At 38.8% G+C, this 22,947-nt stretch overlaps 1 protein-coding gene and 1 long non-coding RNA gene across 3 annotated transcripts in view; one reads left to right on the forward strand and one right to left on the reverse strand.

Moving 5' to 3' along the window:
- The first annotated feature begins 1,031 nt into the window (after positions 1 to 1,031).
- runx3 (RUNX family transcription factor 3) overlaps positions 1,032 to 22,947 on the forward strand; it is a 49,421-nt gene continuing 27,505 nt past the window's right edge. The window contains exons 1-3 of one of the 2 annotated variants that reach the window (XM_056760927.1): positions 1,032 to 1,222; positions 1,414 to 1,527; positions 22,656 to 22,900. In XM_056760927.1, coding sequence (XP_056616905.1) covers positions 1,470 to 1,527; positions 22,656 to 22,900 — 303 coding nt within the window. In that variant the 5' untranslated portion in view covers positions 1,032 to 1,222; positions 1,414 to 1,469. Of the gene's footprint in view, positions 1,223 to 1,378; positions 1,528 to 22,655; positions 22,901 to 22,947 lie in introns of those variants that run through there. The other variant, XM_056760928.1, reaches the window with a different exon arrangement.
- Positions 8,275 to 11,304, reverse strand: LOC130431753 (uncharacterized). The gene is made up of 3 exons (XR_008908318.1): positions 11,241 to 11,304; positions 8,781 to 8,851; positions 8,275 to 8,362 (listed from the first exon to the last, which is right to left on the reverse strand). It is a non-coding gene; the product is annotated as an uncharacterized LOC130431753 (long non-coding RNA).

Genomic DNA, 22,947 nt, shown 5'->3' on the forward strand with positions numbered 1-22,947 from the left:
TCAACATAACGTCAACATAACTTCACCGTAACATCAATGTAATGTAACCGTTACTTCACCAAAACTCAACGTAACATCACCGTAACTTCAACAATGCAGGGTCAAAGTAACTTCACCATAACCCCACCGCAACTTTACAGTAACTATAACGTCAACATAACTTCAACATATCTTCCATATAACCTCACTATGACGCCAACATAACATCAACATAACTTATAACTTTAACATAACCATAACTTCAGGCCTGTCTGGTAAGATTCACAGCCAACTTGATTCTTTAAGGTGAAAACAAATGTGATATTCACGTCAATAACCCTGTATGTGTTTATCACAGCATCTAAAAACTATGAACATCTATGTCGAAAGAGATTTTGTTGAAAAAATTTCAAGCCACACACAAACACGGACATTAACACCTTTGCAATTGCCTTACTGCTGGTAGATGGTTTGATAAACCCATTACTTTTAAAAAGGTCACTTAAATCAGGTTGTATGTGCAAATAGCACAGATATTTTGGAAATATAAAAAGTAGGCCACCACAAACATGTAAAATTAAAAAGCATAGAGTACAGGCTAAAAACTAGGCTAAAACCAAGTTAGAGGAAGGCTGAAATGACTGGCACGGCTGTTTTTAATGAAGCTAACATCGAGATACTATCAAGTGGTGAGTGAGGGTGGAGGGGTGGTTTAACAGGCCTAAAACCACCAAAACGCACTCATACTCTTTAAAACAACTCTTCACTCTCATTCCCCTCCATAATCCCTTTTATTGTCCACTTTCCTTAGTTAAGGTTTTTTGGCCACTGTTCTGAAAGGCCAAAGACCCATGGGTCTTTGAGAAACAACTGTCAGCCAATCAGAGAGGTGTGAAAAACGATGTGTAGGCAAAGAGAACTTCTTTGAATGTGAGTGAGAAAGTGAGAGATAGTCACATGACCAGAGCTTCACCAATCAGAAGGCGGGATTGTCATGCAACAGCGTAGCCGCGGGAGCTGTGACCCCGGATACCTCAGACATGCAACTGACAGGCTGTTACCACGGAGATCAGCACTGCCAGAGCGTCATACACCTGAAGTTTCAACTATCAGACTAAACCACGTTTATACGACTTCAACAACCACCACCAGTGAGAGAGCGAAAGAGAGAAAGAGAGAGAGAGAGAGAGAGAGAAAGAAAGAGAGAGATAGATAGAGAAAGAGAGATAGTCTTCATCATCAGGTGAGTCCATCTCAGGGGTCGGTATCACTCACTAGGTCTTGCTCTCTCACTCTCGCCACACAGCACATATGCAGTTCTGTTAGTCGGCTTGTGGCAAAAGATTCCTGTGGCATTCTCAAACCCCAAATTCTTGCTTGTAGGCAGTCTATGTAGTTCCTTTATTTCTCTCTCTCGAACTGTCGTCCTCTCAGGCGCGAGTCGTCGAGGCAGCGGAGAGGCCAGTTCTTTTCCCTCCTGAACGGGACACATGGCTTCGAACAGCATCTTCGACACTTTGTCCAATTACTCATCCAGTTTGCTGCGAGGTAAGTCGCCCATCCGATCGTTCTCTTTCTCCTCTGCTGCTGTGGAGAAAACATGTGACAGTCGTAACGTTCTTGTGTAGTCATGGTGCGTGGTGTGACAGTTTAGCAGTTGCGAACGTGTGATTGTATGCCTGTGTGTGGGTTGCAGGGTACCAGGTATACAAACTGCCCTGAGAACTATCATCATAACACATAATCATGTGTTGCTTATGCAGTTTATAGCTTGCCGGTTGACAGCAAAGACCTCAGATTGTGTATATTGACAATGTATATTTCTGTACTCTTGTGTAGCCTGCTTTTCATATCCATGATGGAAACATCAGGAACGTTCATCAACGTATCACAAGGTCTTCTGAAAAATAAACCATACGTGTATATTGTGCCAAAACTGCAGGAATCTGCCATTTTAGCCACATATGCAATTACTTGCATCCATATACCTGCAGATTCATGTGCCGCGAGATGTTTGTTTTACGCTGCAGTGCAGGCAGTCAGTTCTGATGGGTTTGGGTCATAATGGGCTTCTCACCGCAAGCATTAGCACCATAAACGCACTCTTAGGGAGGAACCAGCTAGACCAACCTTTACTGGAACTCACAAACCAGTCAACTTGTGGAGCCAGGGCACTTTCAGCATCTCTGTGGTCGCTGTGTATATGTGTGGGTACGGGCCCAAGTCAACATTAGCCATTTACCGGCATTCGCATCTCCTGAGCTCCTTGTCCTCCATTTGTCACCATGGCAACGTCAACACGCGTGATGAGGTGCTTCTTAGGCTAGGACAGTTTTGTCTGGGACGTGTTGAGAAACAAACACAGAGGCAAAGTACAATCTGTGTGTGATGCTCAGATATAGTGTGAAAGTTCATATTAATGTGTGTGTACTTGAAATCAATTTTGGTCTTGTTTTGAATTGCTTTTCGGTGCGAGCGATAGTCTCAAACAAAACGAAAATAACACCTGCCTCCATGCTGGTAGAGTACGAATGACCTGGCTTTCACAATCCAATTAATACCAAATACATAAACTCTGGTTTAGCCCTACTCTTTAAATATTGCGTTCCACCTTTTGTGGTTTACAACTTATGTTTTTTTTCCCCTAAATCTCTTAATCATTTTATTATTTGCCATCTTTTAAACAAAGCAATAATACCACTCCAGAGATTTCAGCTGCGGTTAAAAAATTGTTATGTGATAAAATAACTAAATACACCATTAATTTTTCAAATAAATAGTAATTCCCTCGAGAAATATGGTTCATTAACTTTAACTGTAGGTGATGTACAGTCATCAAGCAACATAGCAAACTGGTGCATTAAAACGGCTTTAAATGTGCCTCATCAAATCATAATTCAGAATGACTCGTTTTATAAAGCTAGTTTTCTAACTTAAAGGTCATGATGAAGAGGAACAGAAATAAACTACCCACCCGGTTGTTAACGGATCTAAATTAATTTCAAGAAGTGTCCGTTTTTCAGTCCATGTTGAACTGATCTGTTGTCTTGGACAGAATACCTGATTTAGTCTTAATATGACGTTTTATAAAAGTAAAAACAAATGGAAAAACAGATAGGGGTTAAAAAGCTTTGAACCGATGGTTCTTTTAAACCGATTATTGACTGGAAAATCAGAATATTGCAGGGTAACTTAATTATATAATTCATGAAGTGATTGTCAAACTGTACATACCCTAGTAGTTTCACAAGGTTTAAGATGAGGTGATGCAAAAATGATGATAGCGTGCCTAGAAAGAATGTTATGACGTTACATTTAGAAAATGAATTTGGGAAGATATCCAGCAGTCAATCATGCAAAATAAGACAATAAACATATTTTTACATAGTTTGTCCATGTTGACAAGCACTGTTTATTGGTTAGTTATTTGCAAGCCCAATGACAAATATAAAGGGTGAGTAATAATAATGATTTATGGAAAAATAACAAAAATCATAAAATATGGAAACACAAGGTTCAGAAGGACAGCAGCCATATGTAAAAATTAAAAAATTGATAAAGTTGATAGTTTTAGTAATTTTGGTAAATGAGCTCTGAATTCTGTTTTGAGTATTTCAGTGTCAAAGCTGTTTAGCCCAGAACAGATATCAAAAAGAAAAGAATATACAATAAAAGGGAATCGGTGTAAAAGCCATAAGCGATTAAGTTCTCAAGTCTGAATCTTTCAGCAATGCAGACACAGCACACTCTTTAGAAGCGAAACACACCTATGTCTGTGATAGCAGACTTGCTTTTAAGATTATGTTTACACTAAATAGATTTTTAATGGTTTATCTAATAAAGGATATGATCTAAATACCTATTAAGCTGAATAGCTTCCCTGAGGCTCAGTGGTTAGAGTATGGCGCTAACAACGCTAAGGTCGTGGGTTCGATCCCAGGAGATTGCATATACTTAGAAACAAATATAAAGGATAATGCAATGTAAATCACTTTGGATAAAAGCAGCTGCCAAATGCATAAATGTAAATAAACCGAAATGTTGAAAAATAACACATTACAAAAAAATTGTCATGTTACATTCAATTTGTTACTAACTCTAAAGCATTCAAGAAAAATATAATCCTATAATCCAGAAGAGAAACATTCTGAAGCGATAATCAAATGCAACACTTTTTCAAAACTCATCTTTGAAAATTGAAGGTCAGGTGTGTTGCAGAGTAAAATACAGTATTCAAACTGGTTTCTTGATCCGTCCCTGTATGCCAATGGACAGATTAACTCAAAGTCCCGCCCCAAAGTCGCACCATTGGTTGAGCCGATATTGCTGGGCTGGACAAAAAGTTTTTGGAAAATGCAACAGATCTACAGTGTTCACCCAATCTGAAATATGACAAAGAATTTTCACTTAAAAAAAAAGACATCACCTTTAAATTAAGGTACAACGTGCAAGTTTACACAACAAGCATATCAAAGCAGGTTTTATTTCCACTCGACTTTAAACACAAGCTTTATTGGGGGAAGATGTCACGCATATTAAATGTAAAGTGAATATTCAACACAGAACATGCTTGCATAACGGTGCACATACAAGAGAGAAAGTGTGAGAAAGATAAAGAAAGACATCGGCGAATGTGTGTGTGTGCGTGTGTGTGTGTGTATCTGATGCAGACTCTGTTTGCTTCTGCAGCAACCACAATGAGGTCACACCTGCTGCACTAAAGCAGCAGTCTAAAACACACACGCACACGCACACGCACACACCGGGTATAAATATAACTATACAAGCCTGTATACTTACATAAATGGACACACAAACAATAACATTAACACAAACACATTCACACGAATACATTAGAAGTAAATGTCCTCATGCATGTTAATACACCTCCAAACATATATCAATGTCGACCCAAAAATAACCCCAAAAACATGTTACTCACCCTTATGTCAATTCAGACCTGTATGACTTTCTTTTTTCTGCAGAACACAAAAAATATATTTTGAAGAATGTCCGAACAACATTGGCCCCCATTGACTTTCACGGTATTGACACATTTCTCAAAATATCTTCTTTTGTGTTCCACGATATGTTAAAACGTAACATAATACTTTTGGCAAATCTCAACACAGTTTGAGACCAACTCTGGTGTTACCAATGAAGTCACGTCAGCATAGGCCCTTTTTTCAGCAGAAACATCTGAGAATCAGAAGACTTAACAAACCTCTCCATTTGTTCCCCATTAAATCTTAGTGTTGTCTATGTTGAAATGTGTTTTTTTCATAAGAGACACAGGATCAGTACAGAATGTTGACTCAGAAGAAGTGTGGAGTAGGGAGAAGCGGAGGAAAGAATAGATGAAGATAGGCAATGATTTCTTTAAATTTGAAAGTTGAAATGGTGTGAGAAAAGATGATGTGAGAAGAGCAGGAGAACACAAGAGCAGTAAAGAGATACAGGTGAGTCTTAAATGAGATGATGAGGGCAATAATGTTAACATAAATGTGTTAACTGAAAAGAATCCAGTACTTCCTAATGAACGTAAATGTGTAAAATCGATTGAGAATTGATATCGATTGGACAACAGCACGCGACTCATCTTAAATATGCAAACATCCATCCACATGCACAAACAACAAAACACACACACAAAGCGAATCAACCAATCAAAAATGCCCGAATCTTCCAACTGATTCTTACTACCGACGTGACCTTACGTAACTCTTAGAGCAGACATCCAAGGCAAAGCGAAACCTCTCGCTGTTCCATCAGCTCGAGCTAAAGAAAACATCTTTCATACAGAGCTCTGAAAACGTTCATGGCAGAACATCAGAACTTCCCCGAGCGTTCAGCCTGCAGATCTGCCCGTGCGCCATGAAAGGCCTGCAAAACTCGAGTCGACTGCACAGAGTTTATTAATTTCATAAACACATGGTTCGTGCTCCTATAAATTGATACTTCACCGCGCTGGACGACATTCAAAGGCTTTCGGCTGCCGCCCATTACCCTCGGCCCCCGAAATATCAGCATCCACAGCTAGAACTGAAATGTGTAACTAGATACGGAGGGTCTGGATATTGGACAGGGAAGAGTGTAATGAAAACTGCATGAGGGTCTCAGCGGAGGGTCCGGCTCCTGTGTCTAATTTAGCTCGGAACAATTCCTATTTATAAAGCGCAGGCTCTGGAGTTGATTAGGCAAATGTTGGGAATACGAGGAGTGTGGAACAGGGATTTCTCGTCGCTGCTCCGGCAGCCGCTGATCTGAAAGGGAATCTAATCACTGTGATGAGTGAGAGAGATTTTCTCCTGTAATCGCACATCTTCTCTGACGGATCATTATTCGGCTGTAGGAAGTTTTGAAAGCACGCTGTTGTTTGAAGGGAACTTTAAAGGGCTTTTCTGTGGGGAGATTTCTAATATATCGAGTATCTAACATTTCTAATATTTAAATCTGATCATGTGTTTTCTATGCATTCTTTAAGCTTTCCAAGCCAGATCTCACAGGAATTCTTAACTATTTTACGAGGTGGTAATGTCAAGCAATAAATATAAAAACATACGATTACTCGTAAAAATAAACAATGAAGCCCAACCCCAAATCATCCATCTAAATCAAACCAACAGTCTGTTTCCTTAATGAAATAACTGTAAAAAAATATTGTGTTAGTGAGCTGTATTTTTTTAGTATTATGGCTTAAATCAAAACAAACCAACAGCTCTTTAATTGATATTGATTGGAATGCACAATGAAAAAACATAACCGTATTTAAAATAAAACACTAAAACTTATTGTTATTATTTTTGAAAACGTAGTGGAAATAAACTCTTCAAATGCAATTGTACAATTACATAAAAAGCCAAATCATAAAATGTTTACAAATTGCCATGAGATTGTATTGTATTTTTCTAAAACTGTAAATAAATGTGACGCCTATTCTTACCTTTTGCAGTGAACACTCGTTGTAGTTCCATCACTTCCAATATGCTCACAAAACGTATGTTGTGCGAGCTTTAGCTTCTCAGGTATAAACACTTAAAATGGCGACCAGTTTCTCTTATGAATACAAGCTCAAACGATAAGATAATAAAAATAATGTTTTGTCATTTTGCTGACCTTCGTTGTGCTCGAACAGCAAGATTATACACTAAAAAGTTTATAAGCATTATAGGAGCTCCCTACATGAGTGCTGTATTCTGTCCTGGGCTGATGTTCTTCCTGTTGGAACAGGAAGATGGGGCATATCTAAGGGCATGTCTTTTTTAAGCACCCAACTGCTTTTAGTCTCAATCACAATCGCAAGACTGTACTTTCTTTGTAAAATAGTCAATGCATGCAAGCGATCCGTGTGTGTCTGTTCTGCCGAAGTGCAGAGTAAGTCTGTGTTTTCAATATTCGAATGTATGATTGTATGTGACAGCGGACTCCGGAGCGTGTGCTAAACGCATTACCACAACACAGACAGATTAAGAAACAAGAGGTGTATGTACGGTGGTCCTTACAAAACGACATGCCATAATATGAGGTGGTAGATGGATGTCGATGTCATTCATAACGTCTAGACTGGCTATTTTTGAGAGACCCTCACTACAGTGGAACAGATTTTAGGAGATGACTTGGAGCAGATGGGTTGTGCGCTTCCAGAATATCCGCAGCGTTGGAAAGCTCAGTGGAAATGCTCATAAAATCGTTTCTGTTTGATTTTTTAGAGCATGTTATAATAAATGCATCTAACATCTCTATAGCTCACATGTTCCAGTGAGTAATGGACCGTTATGACCGGCTGGAATTCAACAGTACAGGACTTCTGACTACAAATATAATGACCGCTAATGTAGTAGGTTGGTTCGGTCATGTGAAATATATTTGGGACTCAATAGACAGCAGCACATTTTGTTGTACATATGCTGTCGTGGGTCTATATAGGAGTCCCAAAAGGATCAAGACATTTTAAATGTCTCAATGTCTTTGCATTGGATAACAGTATCAAAGAAATAGGGATCTGCAAACAAATGATGCTTTAACTTATCAGAAGTTTTTTTTAAGTAACCACAGATAAACTCCACCCCCTCATAAATGGACACTATTATCTTACAACCAGAATGTGTTGACATCTTTTAAATGTTTATTTTCGTACAAAGCTTCTTGTTATGATATTTTACAATCCAATGACACTCTGACATTTTTAAGTGCGGTGTAAATGTCCAGTACTCGGAATTGTACAAAAACACACAGCCTGACTTACACTAGTTCAAACTACTGTATATCACCAAGCGATTTGACTCTGTACTGTGTATTAGTGTTCGCACATGATTAACAGCCTTATTCAGGGTCCATTCCAGAATAGAAGTGAGAAAATAACATGAGAAATCATTCTGCAAATCTACGGAGAAAACACAAAGTGAGAACATGGGTGTAACATATAACACTTTTGTTTATGTCATGTTAAAGCATAAATACAGCAGTAAAGAGTGAGAGGAACTGAAAGGTTTACACCCCGACACTCACAACAACACACATTATAAGTCAATATAGGTGATTTTTCTATATTGTAAAAGAGCATAGATTATCAGTCATGAGTTTGAACTTGTTCTATATTTAAAAGCGCTGTGGTATAATAGTAATTATAGATTTGCATTTCATGAGAGAAAGCATTAAAGAAAAATAGCGCAGGTTTTAGTAGAGTTTAGGCCATAGGCTGCTTCTGTATTTAAATGAGATGCATTAGAGCTGGACAGTCAGCCCGTCAACTGCACAAGAAGCAACAGTCCCTGTGAAACTGTAACGTGCAATTTTCTCACCGTTAAAACACTTTCTCTTTCCTCTGCTTCACAAGCACACATAAGTCATCTGCAGGTCGACATCTGCAAGACTGAAACAACAGAAGTACAAAATAACGTGAATAAGTTTGTTCTGTATCAATTTGTGCCAAGTTTAATTCATGAGACATAAAAATATTGAAATAGTCTCGCAAACACTATAATGATGAGCTTACAGAAATTGTGACTGTAATAAGAACAAGTTAAAGAAAACTTGTGCAGAGCCACAGACCACAATCTTTTTATCAGAAAGAGGAGATTCTGGACAGTCTTTATTTCATGTGTTTGCAGCACACACATTATTTTGAGCATGTCAAAGATGTTGCGAGTTTTGCTGTGGTCTTTTGGTTTCGTGTCTAAATGAGTTCCACATATTATAGGAAAAATCTAAACTTTTAACCACAGAGCCGTACACCTGCTTTTTAACAATGATAAGCTTGTTTTCCATTAGCAACACTGTCAGACTTCACCCAACACCTGAATATTCTGTTTCTGTTTCAAGCAAACAACACACCCTCCCTAACACACACCAGTTTTAACAGTGACTCCACCAAACTGCAAAACCGCTAAGACGTTAACACTATGTTCATTTCAATAAGTATCACTGACATATACATTTATGTAAAAATACATATATTGTATTATAATACAATAAATTTGGACTAACACTGTGTCTACACCAGATGCGACCGGGGCGACCCGACAAAAGATATTAAAAACACATTAGAACCCATTATAATTTTACATTTTGTCCACATTGGACGCATCCGGTGTAGACACGGTGTAAGACTACAAACAACAGTGGCTGAAACTTTAAAATATATCATGAAGCAACAAGCCTGGCAAGAAAGATTTATTATTGAATTTCTCAACAAGTTTAGCAATTTAGAGCTCTTCTGAGAAAATATTTATATTTCAGATCTCAGTGTTAACTTTCTATTCTTTTGGAGAAAAAACATTCCTATTTTATTAAATTTATGCCTTTATTTGGACAGGACAGGGGAGCGGGATTGGCACATGACTCCCGAGACAGCAATCTAACTCGGGTCGCCGGGAGCGCACAGGCTCTACGATATAAAAAGTGGTGGGTTGTTTATGACCCATGGTGGGTAAATATTGAACACACTGCTGGGTTAAAAATTTCCCAATGCAATTTGGATATTTTCATGTTTCCAATGCTGGGTTAGTTTAACCCAATTGCTGGGTTGTCTTTATCCAGCCATGAGTGAAAACAACCCAGCAATTGGGTTAAACAAACCCATCATTGGAAATATGAAAATATCCAAATTTCGGCCCCCAACAGTACATACTGAAATCACCCCAAATCCTAATGGGGTCATATGGCGCAAATACATGTTTTTCTGTGTCTTTGGTGTGTTATAAGTTGCCCATGCATGTATTAGACGCGTACAATTGCTCAAATTAAAGTGTCAGAACAAAAGATGCATTCTATCTAAAAGCGAATGCTCACCCAGACCTGCCTGAAACGCCTTGTGTAACCACACCCCCAAAAATCTACGTCAGTATGTGGTATGATTTGACTAAGACCGCCCAAATGTATACTCAAGTGAGGTGGGCATTACTGTCACACAATTGCTTTGGAACCCGATATTCCAAATATGGTCAGAGGCGTTACATTTCCGTCACACGCTTGCAGTATTCGACCAATCACTACGCACTGGTTAACTGACCAATCATAGCACACCTCAATTTTCAGAGCAATGAGATTTGTAAAAAATCTGTGGTTTCAGAGAGGCGGGAAAAAGAGGAGATACAAACATGCACGGTATGTGGAAAATACAGCGTTTATGAACCTTAAATCATGTATTACCTCTAAAACAAACGTGCCATATGACCCCTTTGATCTACTATCAATGGCATGCTAAAAAACCCTTAAGTTTAAAAAAAGGCGCATAATACATCATTAACATTGCTGTGTGCATCTCTGAAGGTGTGCTCAAAAGTACAAAAGTGTAATACATTGGAATTAAATTAGTATGCCCTGAAGCGTTCACACACAATCATTTCACTTAGCATTAAAAGCTCCGATGCGTCACCGGCTCCTCAGTGTATCTGAAATCAACCAGGACTGACATAGTATAGAAACAAGACTATGAGAACTCTGTCGCAGAGACAAAATCATCCTCAAACCCCTCCCTTCCCCTCTCCCTTATTTGCCAAAGTGCAATAAAACAAGTTAATTACGGCGTTGAAAATACGAGGATAATGATAGGATATAAGATGATGGTTGCCCGGAGGTTATGAGTTTTTGATTCTCTCGGTCGTCTTTTTATTCTTTCAGCTTACTAAATCCAAGGCGCCTTTCCCAGAAAAAGTTGTTTACAAGCAACTGACTTGATAATGGGAGCTTTTCATGTTCATCCTCGCAAAAGAAAACAACCCCAACTTCTTTAGTAAACATAATTATTTCAATGCACTTACGGATAAAAGTTGACGATTGATTCACCAAACGGGAAAATTAAAATGTTGTGTTCCTTCAACCTCGTGTCATTTCAGCACTGCGTTGTTTTCTTTCAAATAACAATTAAAACATAACAAAAGTAGTACATATGACGACTAATGACACAGGTTCAAAGAGTGAATAATGCAATTTTTGGAGTAAACTCTTCCTTTAATTTAAAAAATAACATTTTGTTCTCTATTTTGGTAGAATATCGTCATATATTTGTGCTTCAAAGAACCTAGAAGCCAAACACTTATCTGAAGACACTGTAATATACTGTAAAATTAACCTAACTCCAAAAATATTCCAGAACATAACCAATATAAGAACAATGTAAAAGCTTAAAATAGTATTTTAAAGTAACTCAAGAACTGTGTATATAGATATAATTTGGAAATAAAGCGACTACTTTAGTTTCTAGCTAATGCATAGACACCCAAAGAAAAAAAACATTCACACACAAACATTCAATTTCATGAAGCTACTGTAAACACAGTGTATATTTCAGAAGGACCTCTGCAATTGAGCATCTTTAAACAGATCATAAATCAAAGAGAAGGTGGCCATTTAATTCATTTGATGAGTTAGTCATTTTAGTTTCCCTAGTTTAATTTGAGAATCTCTCTCAACACAAATTGCACATTGTTTATTTGAACTGAAATAACACTGTGTGTGTGTGTCTGTGTGTGTGTGTGCCTGTGTGTGTGTGGCTATTGCAGTTCCTTTTGTGTGGAAAAGCCCCAGACACACAGCCAGGGATTCCCCCTCAGAGCTTTCTCTCTTCCTATTCCTCTGTCCTTCCGTGTCTGGGCTTTGGTCAGGCTGTCTGGATTCTCTCACGACATTCCCATGCAGACACACTCACACAAACTTACTTAACGTCGCACACTTTCTTTCTCGCAGACAGATGATACAGATCACGTTGCTGTCGACATGTTATGTCACGGTGTTGACTTGGCAAATTCGTCCAACCGAGAAAACTTCATGACAAATGTTCACACTGTCACTTCCTATTGGACATTCCATACTCCACTGTTACGCTCTTATCTTCTGAAAGAGAAAGAACCAAATTGAGGAAGTCCAAAAATTTGCAGCGCCCTAGAGATTTTAAAGCGCAAACTGTGTCATCTAGCTGGAAATACTGAACGAAATTGTAAGTGTATCATTCATATTAAAATATGTAGGCCTATATGTGTTTTTGCCAGACAATGTGATCATTTGTTTATGGCAGTCTTGTGACACATAAAAGATAGAAGTAGAATCAATCTTTGGAATTTCCTCCCCCTCGATCGTGACCCCTGAGGTGATTACGTCACGTTAGCAACCGCATTAGGTTAGGTGCCGCAAATTGACTTGTTAAACATTCCCATATGTGCACGCAGATTATTTTTCAGGCTTTAAGTTTAGGATATTTGTTTTTGTCGAAATGAAACGTTTAATATCGACCATATTAAGGGAGGGCGAAAAAGAGCAGACAGAATGGCTATCGTCCTCAGGTACGAAAAGAAGCCAGTGTTTGCATACAGAGGACATCCATCGAATCAGTTTGATGAAATTTGACCATCTGTAGTAATAGTTCATGGTTTATGTATAACAACAAGCAAAATAATGAGTAAAACTTTAAAGTCTTATTATGTTAGACTGTGTTCTTTACTGTTGTCGTGCGCGTGTTTGGATAGACCTTATTTTCGCATGTGCAATTGTGCGCAATGTTGGGGGTCTCGAGTCCCTGGCACTGTTATTTTGGGCGTCGCGAGCTGAAAAGTTTGGGAAGCCTTGCCACACACCACAAGAATATTGGAACAACTCTTCTCATGAACAGGTTTGACCAGGTTTTAGACATTCCCGTGAACACAACTCTTAATGCAACAGCCTATAATGATATTCTTGAGAATCGTGCGCTTCTCATGTTAGAGCAACAGTTTGGGCAGGACCTTTTTCTATTCCCACACAACAATACTCCCATGCACAAAGCAAGATTCAAAAGTAATGACTGATCAAGTGAGGAAGAACTTGACTGAAACCCAGCTGAACACCTTTGAGTCAAACACTCGTAACCCAAACCCATCAGTGATTTTATACAGGAGTACAGTCATATCATAACAGAAAAAGGCCCTTCCAAAACTGTTGCAATACTTTTGTCCTTACAGTAAATGGATAGTGTGATATCAAATATTTTCGAAAAATCAAAAAAGATAAATTATACATTTTAGTATTAATTATATCAAATAATGTAATATTAACAGTTTGGTGTCACACCATAAGACACACGGTTTACATGTCAGCTAAGCACACACAGTATATAAATCATTTTGTCGTTTCTCTTTGTATGAACAGCTTGCAAACAAAACATTTCCGACGAAAAAATTGAATAGGGGTGTGTCGATTTTTGTGGTATGATAAAAGTATGATAAATATTGTAGCGCTATAACCGATCTGTTTAATCTTACTGGTTTAGCTACCAAGACGTGTCCTTCATCAACATATATGCTCTTTTAATGTTTTTACTGTTTTAAAGTTGACTGTTTTATTTTGCAAGGAGTATTCAGTTTTTATTCACTAACATACACAAGGTCCAATTAAACAAGAATGCTGTCAACAACACGTTTGTACAGCTGAATTTTACCTTATTATTTCAGTTTGATTTTATTTGTGATTGTGATTGTTAAAAACATCACAATGCAACCATATCGTGAACTCGGTAACCGTTACACACCCATAAATTAACAGCAGTGTGAAAACTCAAGTTTGGACCACTGACAAGACGTCAGACTTGGCAAGTGCAACAGTTGTGATTAAACACACACGAGTGAGATAACAAACCCGTTTCAGAGCTTTTTCGTTAAGCGGCTCAATGCTAAACCTAGTATACATGTGCTTGAATTCATTAGCACAAATTTTATCAGTTTCCAACACTGTGAGTGACTTAAACAAGGGATTTTCAAACTGTGGGTCGGGACCCACTTATGGGTCTCACGGTGGCATAAGGGGGGTCGTGGAAAGTCACTTGGCTTTTGAATGATACACAAAAAACAGTTTAGTTCAGTTAACTGGACTGGCAATAACAATAGCTTTGATATTTATTTTTGATATTATACTGAAATTTTGGGAAAATAAAAACTCTTCTACTTATAGAGGATGAATGTGTATTTTCTCACCATATTTCCATTTTTAAATATTTTGGTGGGACCAGTGTCTCTTAACCTCAAACCGATCACTCTAACATGACTTCACGTAGCGTGTGCATTCATCCGTGCAAAAAACGGCATCACAATCATGCGTATTTACAGCATGTCATCACGAGCACATGCTCTGACAAGCGCGCTGTTTTGATGAATACCTCCGTTTAATCTCGACCTAGTTTAAATTCCCCCATTCTTTTCATATACTGCATACCTCCTGCCTCGCACACACTTACAGAAAAGAAAGATAAACATGTGGCTTTCGTTGCAGGCAGGAATGAAAGACAACATTCCGTGTGCGACCACATGAAAGCCCCCCCCCATATCTCACACCATTTTCCTGTCGTTCTCCTCCACCGCTATCACACGTTCTCTTTCTTTTCTGATAAGCTTTCACTTTCCTCTTTCGGACCGAATGGCTCTTAAATCAACTAACGTTCTGTCTGGTTCTCTTTCAGTCGGTTGCTCTTTGTTTTTCTACTCGCTCTGTCTTTATTTCTTCGATTTGCCTGTCTCTCCTCTCTCTCTCTGAGTTTGGGCCCACCGCACACAAACACAAAGGGACATTGTGTTCCGGGTAAAATGTGGTAAGCAGACGCTGGTGCACAGCCCCAGCGGTTGCTGGCAGGCAAACGCACTTCCTAACGCTGCCGGCACAAGAGCTCTTGTTTTGGGAAAGCCCTGAGTTATGGTGGTTGCGGTGTGGAGCGTTCATAAAAGCGGGACGTGGCTTATTTTGGGAGCCAGCGGGGCGGAGTGTGAATTTAGGCCCACCGCAAGGTCACCCCTGGATCTCTCTCCCTCATTAAGACGTTCGTAGATCCATCTATTGTCAGGGTGGGACCACCATGTGCCCACTGCAACTCACCTCTCACTCACTCCATCAGAACGGTTCCAAACGGTATGAAAATACGTCTCTATCCAGCGCCTGGGGTCCATTCCAGAGTCTTTGAAGTTTCCTGAAGGATCGGACTTCCCAGCGCTTGTGGAGAATTTCTGCGGTTCCGCTGCAAAAATAGACCCGGATTATTGAACCGTGTGCCAGAGGAATAATCTACAGGATGGATTTTTATATAGAAACTGGTGTTATATGGGTGAATCTTCAATTAGCTTAACTTTTCCGTTCCTGTGGAGCACATAATGTTTTGTTATTGCTGCTTATGTTTCTTTTAAATGAAGGTGTGGAGTGATGGGTGAGATGTTAAAACATAAGTAAACCAGCCGAAGGTTACTTCCTGGTGCGTCGGAAATTACAGCCCGGTTTCACAGCTTGGTTGAAGAAAGAACCAGACCTTATGTAGAGTCGCATATTTGCTAAAAAAATACCTCAGAAAAAAATCTGGTCTGACTAATCTTAACTCAAAACACTAGCACGGACAAATTTTAAGATTTGCAAGTTTCTGGCTGACAGCTCAAATTTAACTCCGAGATTGGATTTAAAGGAACAGTTCACCCAAAAATAAACTTTCTGTCATCAAATACTTACCCTTTCAAATCTGTATACATGTCTTTGTTCTGATCGACACAGACAAAGATATTTGGAAAAATGCTTGTAACCAAGCAGGTCTTGGCCACCATAGTACAGGAAAAATAGCTTAATACATTTCATTGTTAATTGTTAATTACAGAACATAAATGAAACAAAATTAGCTAACATTAACTCTTTTACGTTTTCAACTAAGCATCATTTAACATGTTTAGTAATCGATTGTACGGACTGGTCCCCACAATGTAGGTAGATCCCAGGTTTTACCGTTATTGTAAAACAAGACCTCATTTCACACACAAAGGCCTTCATAAGGCTGTGAGGTCAGGGTGATGGCTCTGTGTGCATGACATCATAACATGCGACACAGTCATGATGACATTATGTGACGTAAACTTTTAAATAATGCTACCGGTCAACCACAGTCAGACACAAGAACCGCTTGGTCAACAACATGATTTTACTGAAACTGTACACTGTCACCACATACGAAAGAACGGTTTTCAGACTGCTTACTTTTATCCAACAGTCTGAGACTGTGCATTTCTGGCTTGAGAGTCATGTTTTGGAAATGAATCCAGCGCAGTGGAAAATGACTGTTTATTCCGGGGCCATATACTGGTAGCTCAAAACAAACAAAAATGCACATTAAAGGGCAATAAAACGTGTTTGTTCAGTGTTTTACTAACCACGTTGATTCAAAGATGGTTTAAAGTTCCATCACTTTAGTCAAACTAAATCTGCTTGAAATGATTTGAAATAAAAGTTTTTTAACAGAACACACCTTCTTAACTTTTAATAGTCTGAGGAACCATTATTCAACTACAAAGAACCTTGTGCGTAAGAAAAATGATCTGTGGATGATAGATGTTCAGGCCAACAAACAATCTTTCAAGACCCCTTTATTTTCAAGTGTGTGTAAGATCATACAGCTCACCACAGTGTGAACCACTTCCCACTTATGTTCTGATTTACATTCATAACACGGTTTTTGAAAGATACTTATAGAAATGTGTGACTAGTTAAGCTTACAAGGCACTGCTCACAATCTGTATGAAATGTGTGCAGTTTAAAGTTGTGTAAAGGCATTGAAGATGTTAAAGAGACGTGTGTGATGGTGAGAATCAGACCAAACGTTGTACTGATGTTTCCTGTATCTCCTGCCAGTGATGTTTGAGATTGATGTTCGACACACTTAATACAACATCTGTAACCCCCTCTAGAGGCTGGGAGGACAGCTATCCTACACTGATGCTAGTTTAAATCCATCTACAAGAGGAAATCACATCGTAATGTCTCCATAAAACAGAATTTGATTTATTCCTCGAGGGATGCAGCGGAGTCTCAATATTGTACTCAGCCAAACTAACAGTGTAATAAATCTTTGGACTCAAGAACCACAAACATTACCTCGGATGTCTCGCTGCAAAACATTTCCTGCGTGCGCTGTGAAACAATTGTTTTGACGATGCATTTTTCAGACGTCTCGTAGAACTTCTCCATTATAAGAATTGAGCTCATAAACATTTATTATAAGACAGGGTTCCTGGTATATGCTTTTTACACAATGCTGCATAAAAACTAAAAGACGTCTAATGACAGTCAAATGTAGTCATATTCTATAATAATTTATTATTTAAATAATCCCTGAGAATATGACTGTGGCATGCATGCAAACATCAGAATTGTGCACGGGTGTTACGATTTATGGACATTTTTTCGACTTTATTCAATAAAGAAACATCTCATAAGAGAAAATCTGGCTTCAATTCTGTGCTTTGCGAGAGAATGAGCCACTTCTAAATTGACGCGTAAAATAACAGTTTGTTTTACGTTCACTGAGGAGACCCATGTGATCTGTAATATTCAAAGCGCAATAACACAACTCGGATTCATCCGCCGACGAAATATGCCTTGATGTGACGCGCTTTCCCTGAAATATAAAACAAATTACGGCTTAGAATGACTCACTCGCCGCAAGATTCACTGTATTTGACAAAAGGCGCATTATCTGTATACTGTAAATGTTCCATTAATAGAGACTTTGGCAACAATTTACTTTAGCTTGAATGAAATTTACAAACGTCATCCGAATGCTGTCTGAAAATGTGACGTCATACTGGAGATCCTCTCTCACGGACAGTCACAGGACAGGGCGATGGTGTCACCGGGGACACCTGATATAAGGTGGGGCCGAAATTCAAACGCGTAAAAGGTGGATTTGGAGTTGACTGCAGGTCATCAGTGCGCTTTTTTAGGCAGACGAACCCGCAGCTGAAACACAAGGAGACAGTGTAAGGAAGGAATGCTCTCTGCGGCTACCAGACTTGCTCCCTCTGTAATTTGTAAAAGTAGAAATGTGCCGCCGCCCACGGTGGGGGGAAGATAGCAAATCCACAGACTTATGTCAGCATTTTACTCCCTGATTTGATTTTTATCTGCGGGTACGAAGGCCAGCGCGCATGTGTGTGTGCTGGGGGGCGATGGTGATGTCGAAGTAATGTTTTACCAGTGTGAGCACATATCTGTGGTTTCTTCAGATGCGGCATTCCTCGGTGTTTCTTTTGCCTGAACTTTAAGCGTGTTCTTTTTGTGTGCGCATGCTATTACTGTACCCGTGAAGGCGTAATATTTATATAAACTCAAATCAAACTGCGTTCAGAGCGCAGAAAGTTGGGCATGGGAACTGTTCAAGCAATGTTTATCAAGAAGTCAGTCTTTACTTATGAGGTACAATGGAGCACTGGATGAAAAATGTGTATTCTTTAAAACACATTTATATTTGTGTTAAAGTCATGTACCTTTAAAAATAGAGACATTTAAGTTGAGAACCAAGTTTGTTTTGATGATGAATCATGTGCTTGGGGCAAGAAAAACTCCCCAATGGAGCCAAAGGCAAAAAATACAGTGACAACACCCGTATGGCAAATCTTGTACTAAATGCAAATAGTTTTAATGTTGTTATAACATTTTGAGTCAATACACAACTGTTTATTTAATCAAGCGTTTTAGAAAACGCAAATAAAAGCATCACAAATCTCAAATGAATACAAGCATTTTTGACACCTGGATCTCTATCTTTGCACAAAATTAAAATAGTGTCTACTAATCATTGAGCTATTGCAGTTCAGGCATTCTGCATCTACCGTCACAACCTCGACCTGTATTCAATGACTTCATATGTCAGAAAAACTTCACATCACAGGAAGTCGATAATTTAGGAAGTTCAGGTGGTATTAGCCCAAATCAAAAATGATTGTTTACCCCTAAGCCTTTAGCCTTTTCGTACCCTGCAGTGCCGAATGATGGCATCTGAGCTTGTGTCTTATTTTTCGTTCTCTGAACTCAAGTCTGTTTATTTCAGGGTTCCTGCCCCTTTGTATCCCCTCACATCATTTCTCAGCGCGTGATGACTCTTTGTCTCGTGTAAGCGATGTGCATTTGACGCGGGCTGATCGGATATCACAGGGACGCGCGTCATTAGGAGAGCGCGTTGCTGCGCGACTGTAACCGTAGAAACTGCGCGCGGACTCTGAATGTGACAGGCGCGCGGAGTCAGTCTGTGCGCGTGCGGTCACGTATTAATAATGAACAGATGCTGAAATATCCGCAATATCTGCATCCACAGCGCCCTCGAAATAACGTCCCTTGACAGACGATCCTAGCAAAGAGACGTTTGGGGTTTGGGGGGTGGTTCGTGGTTCGTGGCTCTTCTGGAGGTTTTGAAGGTTAAGGACCAAACTTTATGCGTGCGTGCAACATACAGGGCATATAACGACATATATTTTACTATTCATAAACACCAATAGGCTATTAATGAATGTGCGTTTTACCAGTTCTTGAGATATCCATTAAGAGATTTAGGCTGGAGGCACTGCTGTACGCATACTTATAAAGCTGCATGTATTGACTCTCAGCACCTCGATGCAAGCCTCATGCATTTAAGAAACAGAGAGAAATATAAAGACGCGAAAAGTAAAGAGAGAAAGAAAAAAAAGTGCAATTGATCCAGCAGATGGTTGACGAAACTGCGATGTTAAAGATCTCGGTTTGAGATGTGTATAAATTTTGGTTTTTCTAGACCATTTGTGTGGCTAAGACTTTGACTTCCCATCAATAGTCATATTATTTCAAACACATAAATGAAGATAAAGAACAATGGTTTACAGCCAAACAAAAATTAAACAAAAGGGAAAATTAAATTATACAAGAGCAAGCTTTTAAAGCATTATTAATAAAACGAATTATTAAAATAATAATTAAATTAATGATTCTTATTGTGTTGAAAAGCATAGCATTAATTAACGCTGCTGTTTTATTTGAGCTATGATTATTTAACACACCTGTGTTTATTTTACTTTAATGGTAAGTGGATGTTCTTTCCATGTAACCAAACGCTGGCTTTAAACTTAGCTCATCTTCAGCACGTGAGCCGCAGAGTTTTGGCACGAATCCTGCCAGCCCGGGTTAAACCTCAAACCCTCTTTACAGAGCCTATAACTCACGATTCACGAATATACACACACACATATACTCACATAGACACATAGGCCTACTCTCTCTCACACAATATAAGAGCAAATAAAAGAAAGAAATATACAAATAAACGAAATAAATAATTTCGTTGAATTTTATTTAATGTATTAAAAAGTGACTTTAACGTGTAGTTATTTAGAAAATAAATGTAAAATATAATAAAGAATATGTTTTTAATTTTACTAGTATTATTTGTATTGTAGGTCGACTTAATGTGCTTTGGAAAACTAAAACCCAAATAGGAAAAACGTTATTTCTATTGGTTTATCAATACTTTTAGAATAAGTAAAGTAAAAACTGTTCAGTTATTACAAATTATTTTTTAGCCCCAACGTTTAAAATATAAATTTCTGGATACGTTTCCTTTTCTTAATTATTTTTTCGTTCGTTTGGTTTATTTAGAGGTGGAGTAAAACCTAATGTAAAAAAATAAAAAAATCGATTCCCCTTGATTTTCACTACAAATTATTTTTTAAAATAATTTTTTTAAGGATAGTAAATTAATAATTTCTTGAATTCATTTATTTGTTTTGTCATGTTGCTATAGCGTTTAGTTATAATTCTGGAGCACCTCAGAACATTTTAGTTTGTGTATAATCACAAACCGTATTCAACAGACTCCTTAACTTCATAGAAAATTATTTACTTAAACTGCAATTAACTTTGTGTATGTGTTTGATCACATTCAGTGTCTCTTTTATGTGCTTTAATTTCCATCCTGAGGCACATTGCATGCTTTAAAACGACACATGCGCCTACTAGTGGTCACAGTGTAATTCAGGGCGTGTCGACCACACCAGAACTCATTAGATTTTAATTAATAACCATGTACAATCCTAACCTTATGAAATCCTTTATCATAATTATTTTTCTTGTTATGTAAGGGCAATTATAAAAGCACGAGTTACTTTATTTTGTCACAAGATACAGTGAATAACGAAATCAAAAAACTCCAAACGTAATTACCAATTTTTTCTGGACAAAAAAAGAGAGAGTTATTGTTTAAATGTTATCACATGTCTAAAGTATTATTTTTTTGTTAATGATATGTTGTTGTTATTATTCTTGATTTTATTTAAGGTACATTTTTTAGGCTCTGCCACAACAAGACTTTTTTTATTATCAGTGCTAGTGATTCTATAGTGCAAACACTCCATATCCAAGACAAATATTTAAAAATAATAATGTAGGCTACACAAGAGACACGCATCCGTGAATAATGTTTAAAAATGATTTTAATAGTTTTGTGTGTTGTTTTTAGTGGCTACACCTGACTGACTCTAAATGTCAATAGTATGTCCTGTAACACGAATTATTTTTTACAAGGTGATAAAGGAGAAAACTCATAATTATTGATCGTTCATTAGGTATCTCGCAGACACTACAGAAGCTTTCAGTTTTGTCTCGGTGAGCTTTTGGGCGAATTAAACCCGGCCCTGTTCGCTGATTGGTCGAGTCAACCCAGCCCCGATCGCTGATTGGTGCAACGCTCAGCGCGCTCCAGGCTATAATGAGTTGTGTAAATAACGCTCCTCTACACAGCGCGCAGCGCAGCGTTTGCATTCACACGCGCATGACTGTCTGATCCACAACTTCATCTTTGTCTTTCAGTTTTCACTTAAGCGCGAAAATCTATTCGGAGACGATTGACTCACAACTAAACGGGACTTCGTTGCAGAACTCCTGAAACTTTGGAATTTATTTGTATGGACTTTATTTTCAGATAAAACATTTTGGACTGAAAGTGTCGCTCTTGCATCCAGGACCAGACGCAATACACACCTGCTGTAGCCTACACGCTTTCTGGAATAAATCACATTTTTATAATCCGTATAGACGTATGTTCAGAGGCTCTGTGAAGTACTTCTATAGTATCTGGTGCTTGCGTGTTTTCTATAGTTAAAGCGCAGCAGAAGTGTGTGTGCGTGCGTGCGTGCATGCGTATTTGCATCAAGGACAGAGGTGTATGTGCGTGCTTGCGGTTTCTCGGTTTTTGCTGAAGTCAGTGGGAAAGCCAAGCGCATTTTAACGCTTCTGCATCCTGTGTGCTACGCTGAAACAAATTAAACTGTTACGAAGGAGCTTTCGGGACCCACCACCACGGACTTAAACCTCACCCGACTTCATCGGGTGTCAGAACTTTTAACGGGGTCTCATTTGTAAATCTGTTGTGATGCATATTCCCGTAGACCCGAGCACGAGCAGACGGTTCACGCCGCCCTCCGCCTCATTCCCCTGCGCAAAAGTCAGCGAGAGTCCGAGCATGAGCGCACCGGGCACGCTGAGAAACGGGCGGCCCGTGGAGAACCGCTCTGTGGTGGACGTGCTGGCGGATCACGCCGGAGAGCTGGTGCGCACGGACAGCCCGAACTTTCTGTGTTCGGTCCTGCCGTCACATTGGAGGTGCAACAAAACTCTGCCCGTGGCTTTCAAGGTAAAAACATATTTCTGCTTTTTTTGCCTTTGTGTACACATTTGATT

This window comes from Triplophysa dalaica, chromosome 11, assembly GCF_015846415.1.
Source record: "Triplophysa dalaica isolate WHDGS20190420 chromosome 11, ASM1584641v1, whole genome shotgun sequence".
NCBI lineage: Eukaryota > Metazoa > Chordata > Actinopteri > Cypriniformes > Nemacheilidae > Triplophysa > Triplophysa dalaica.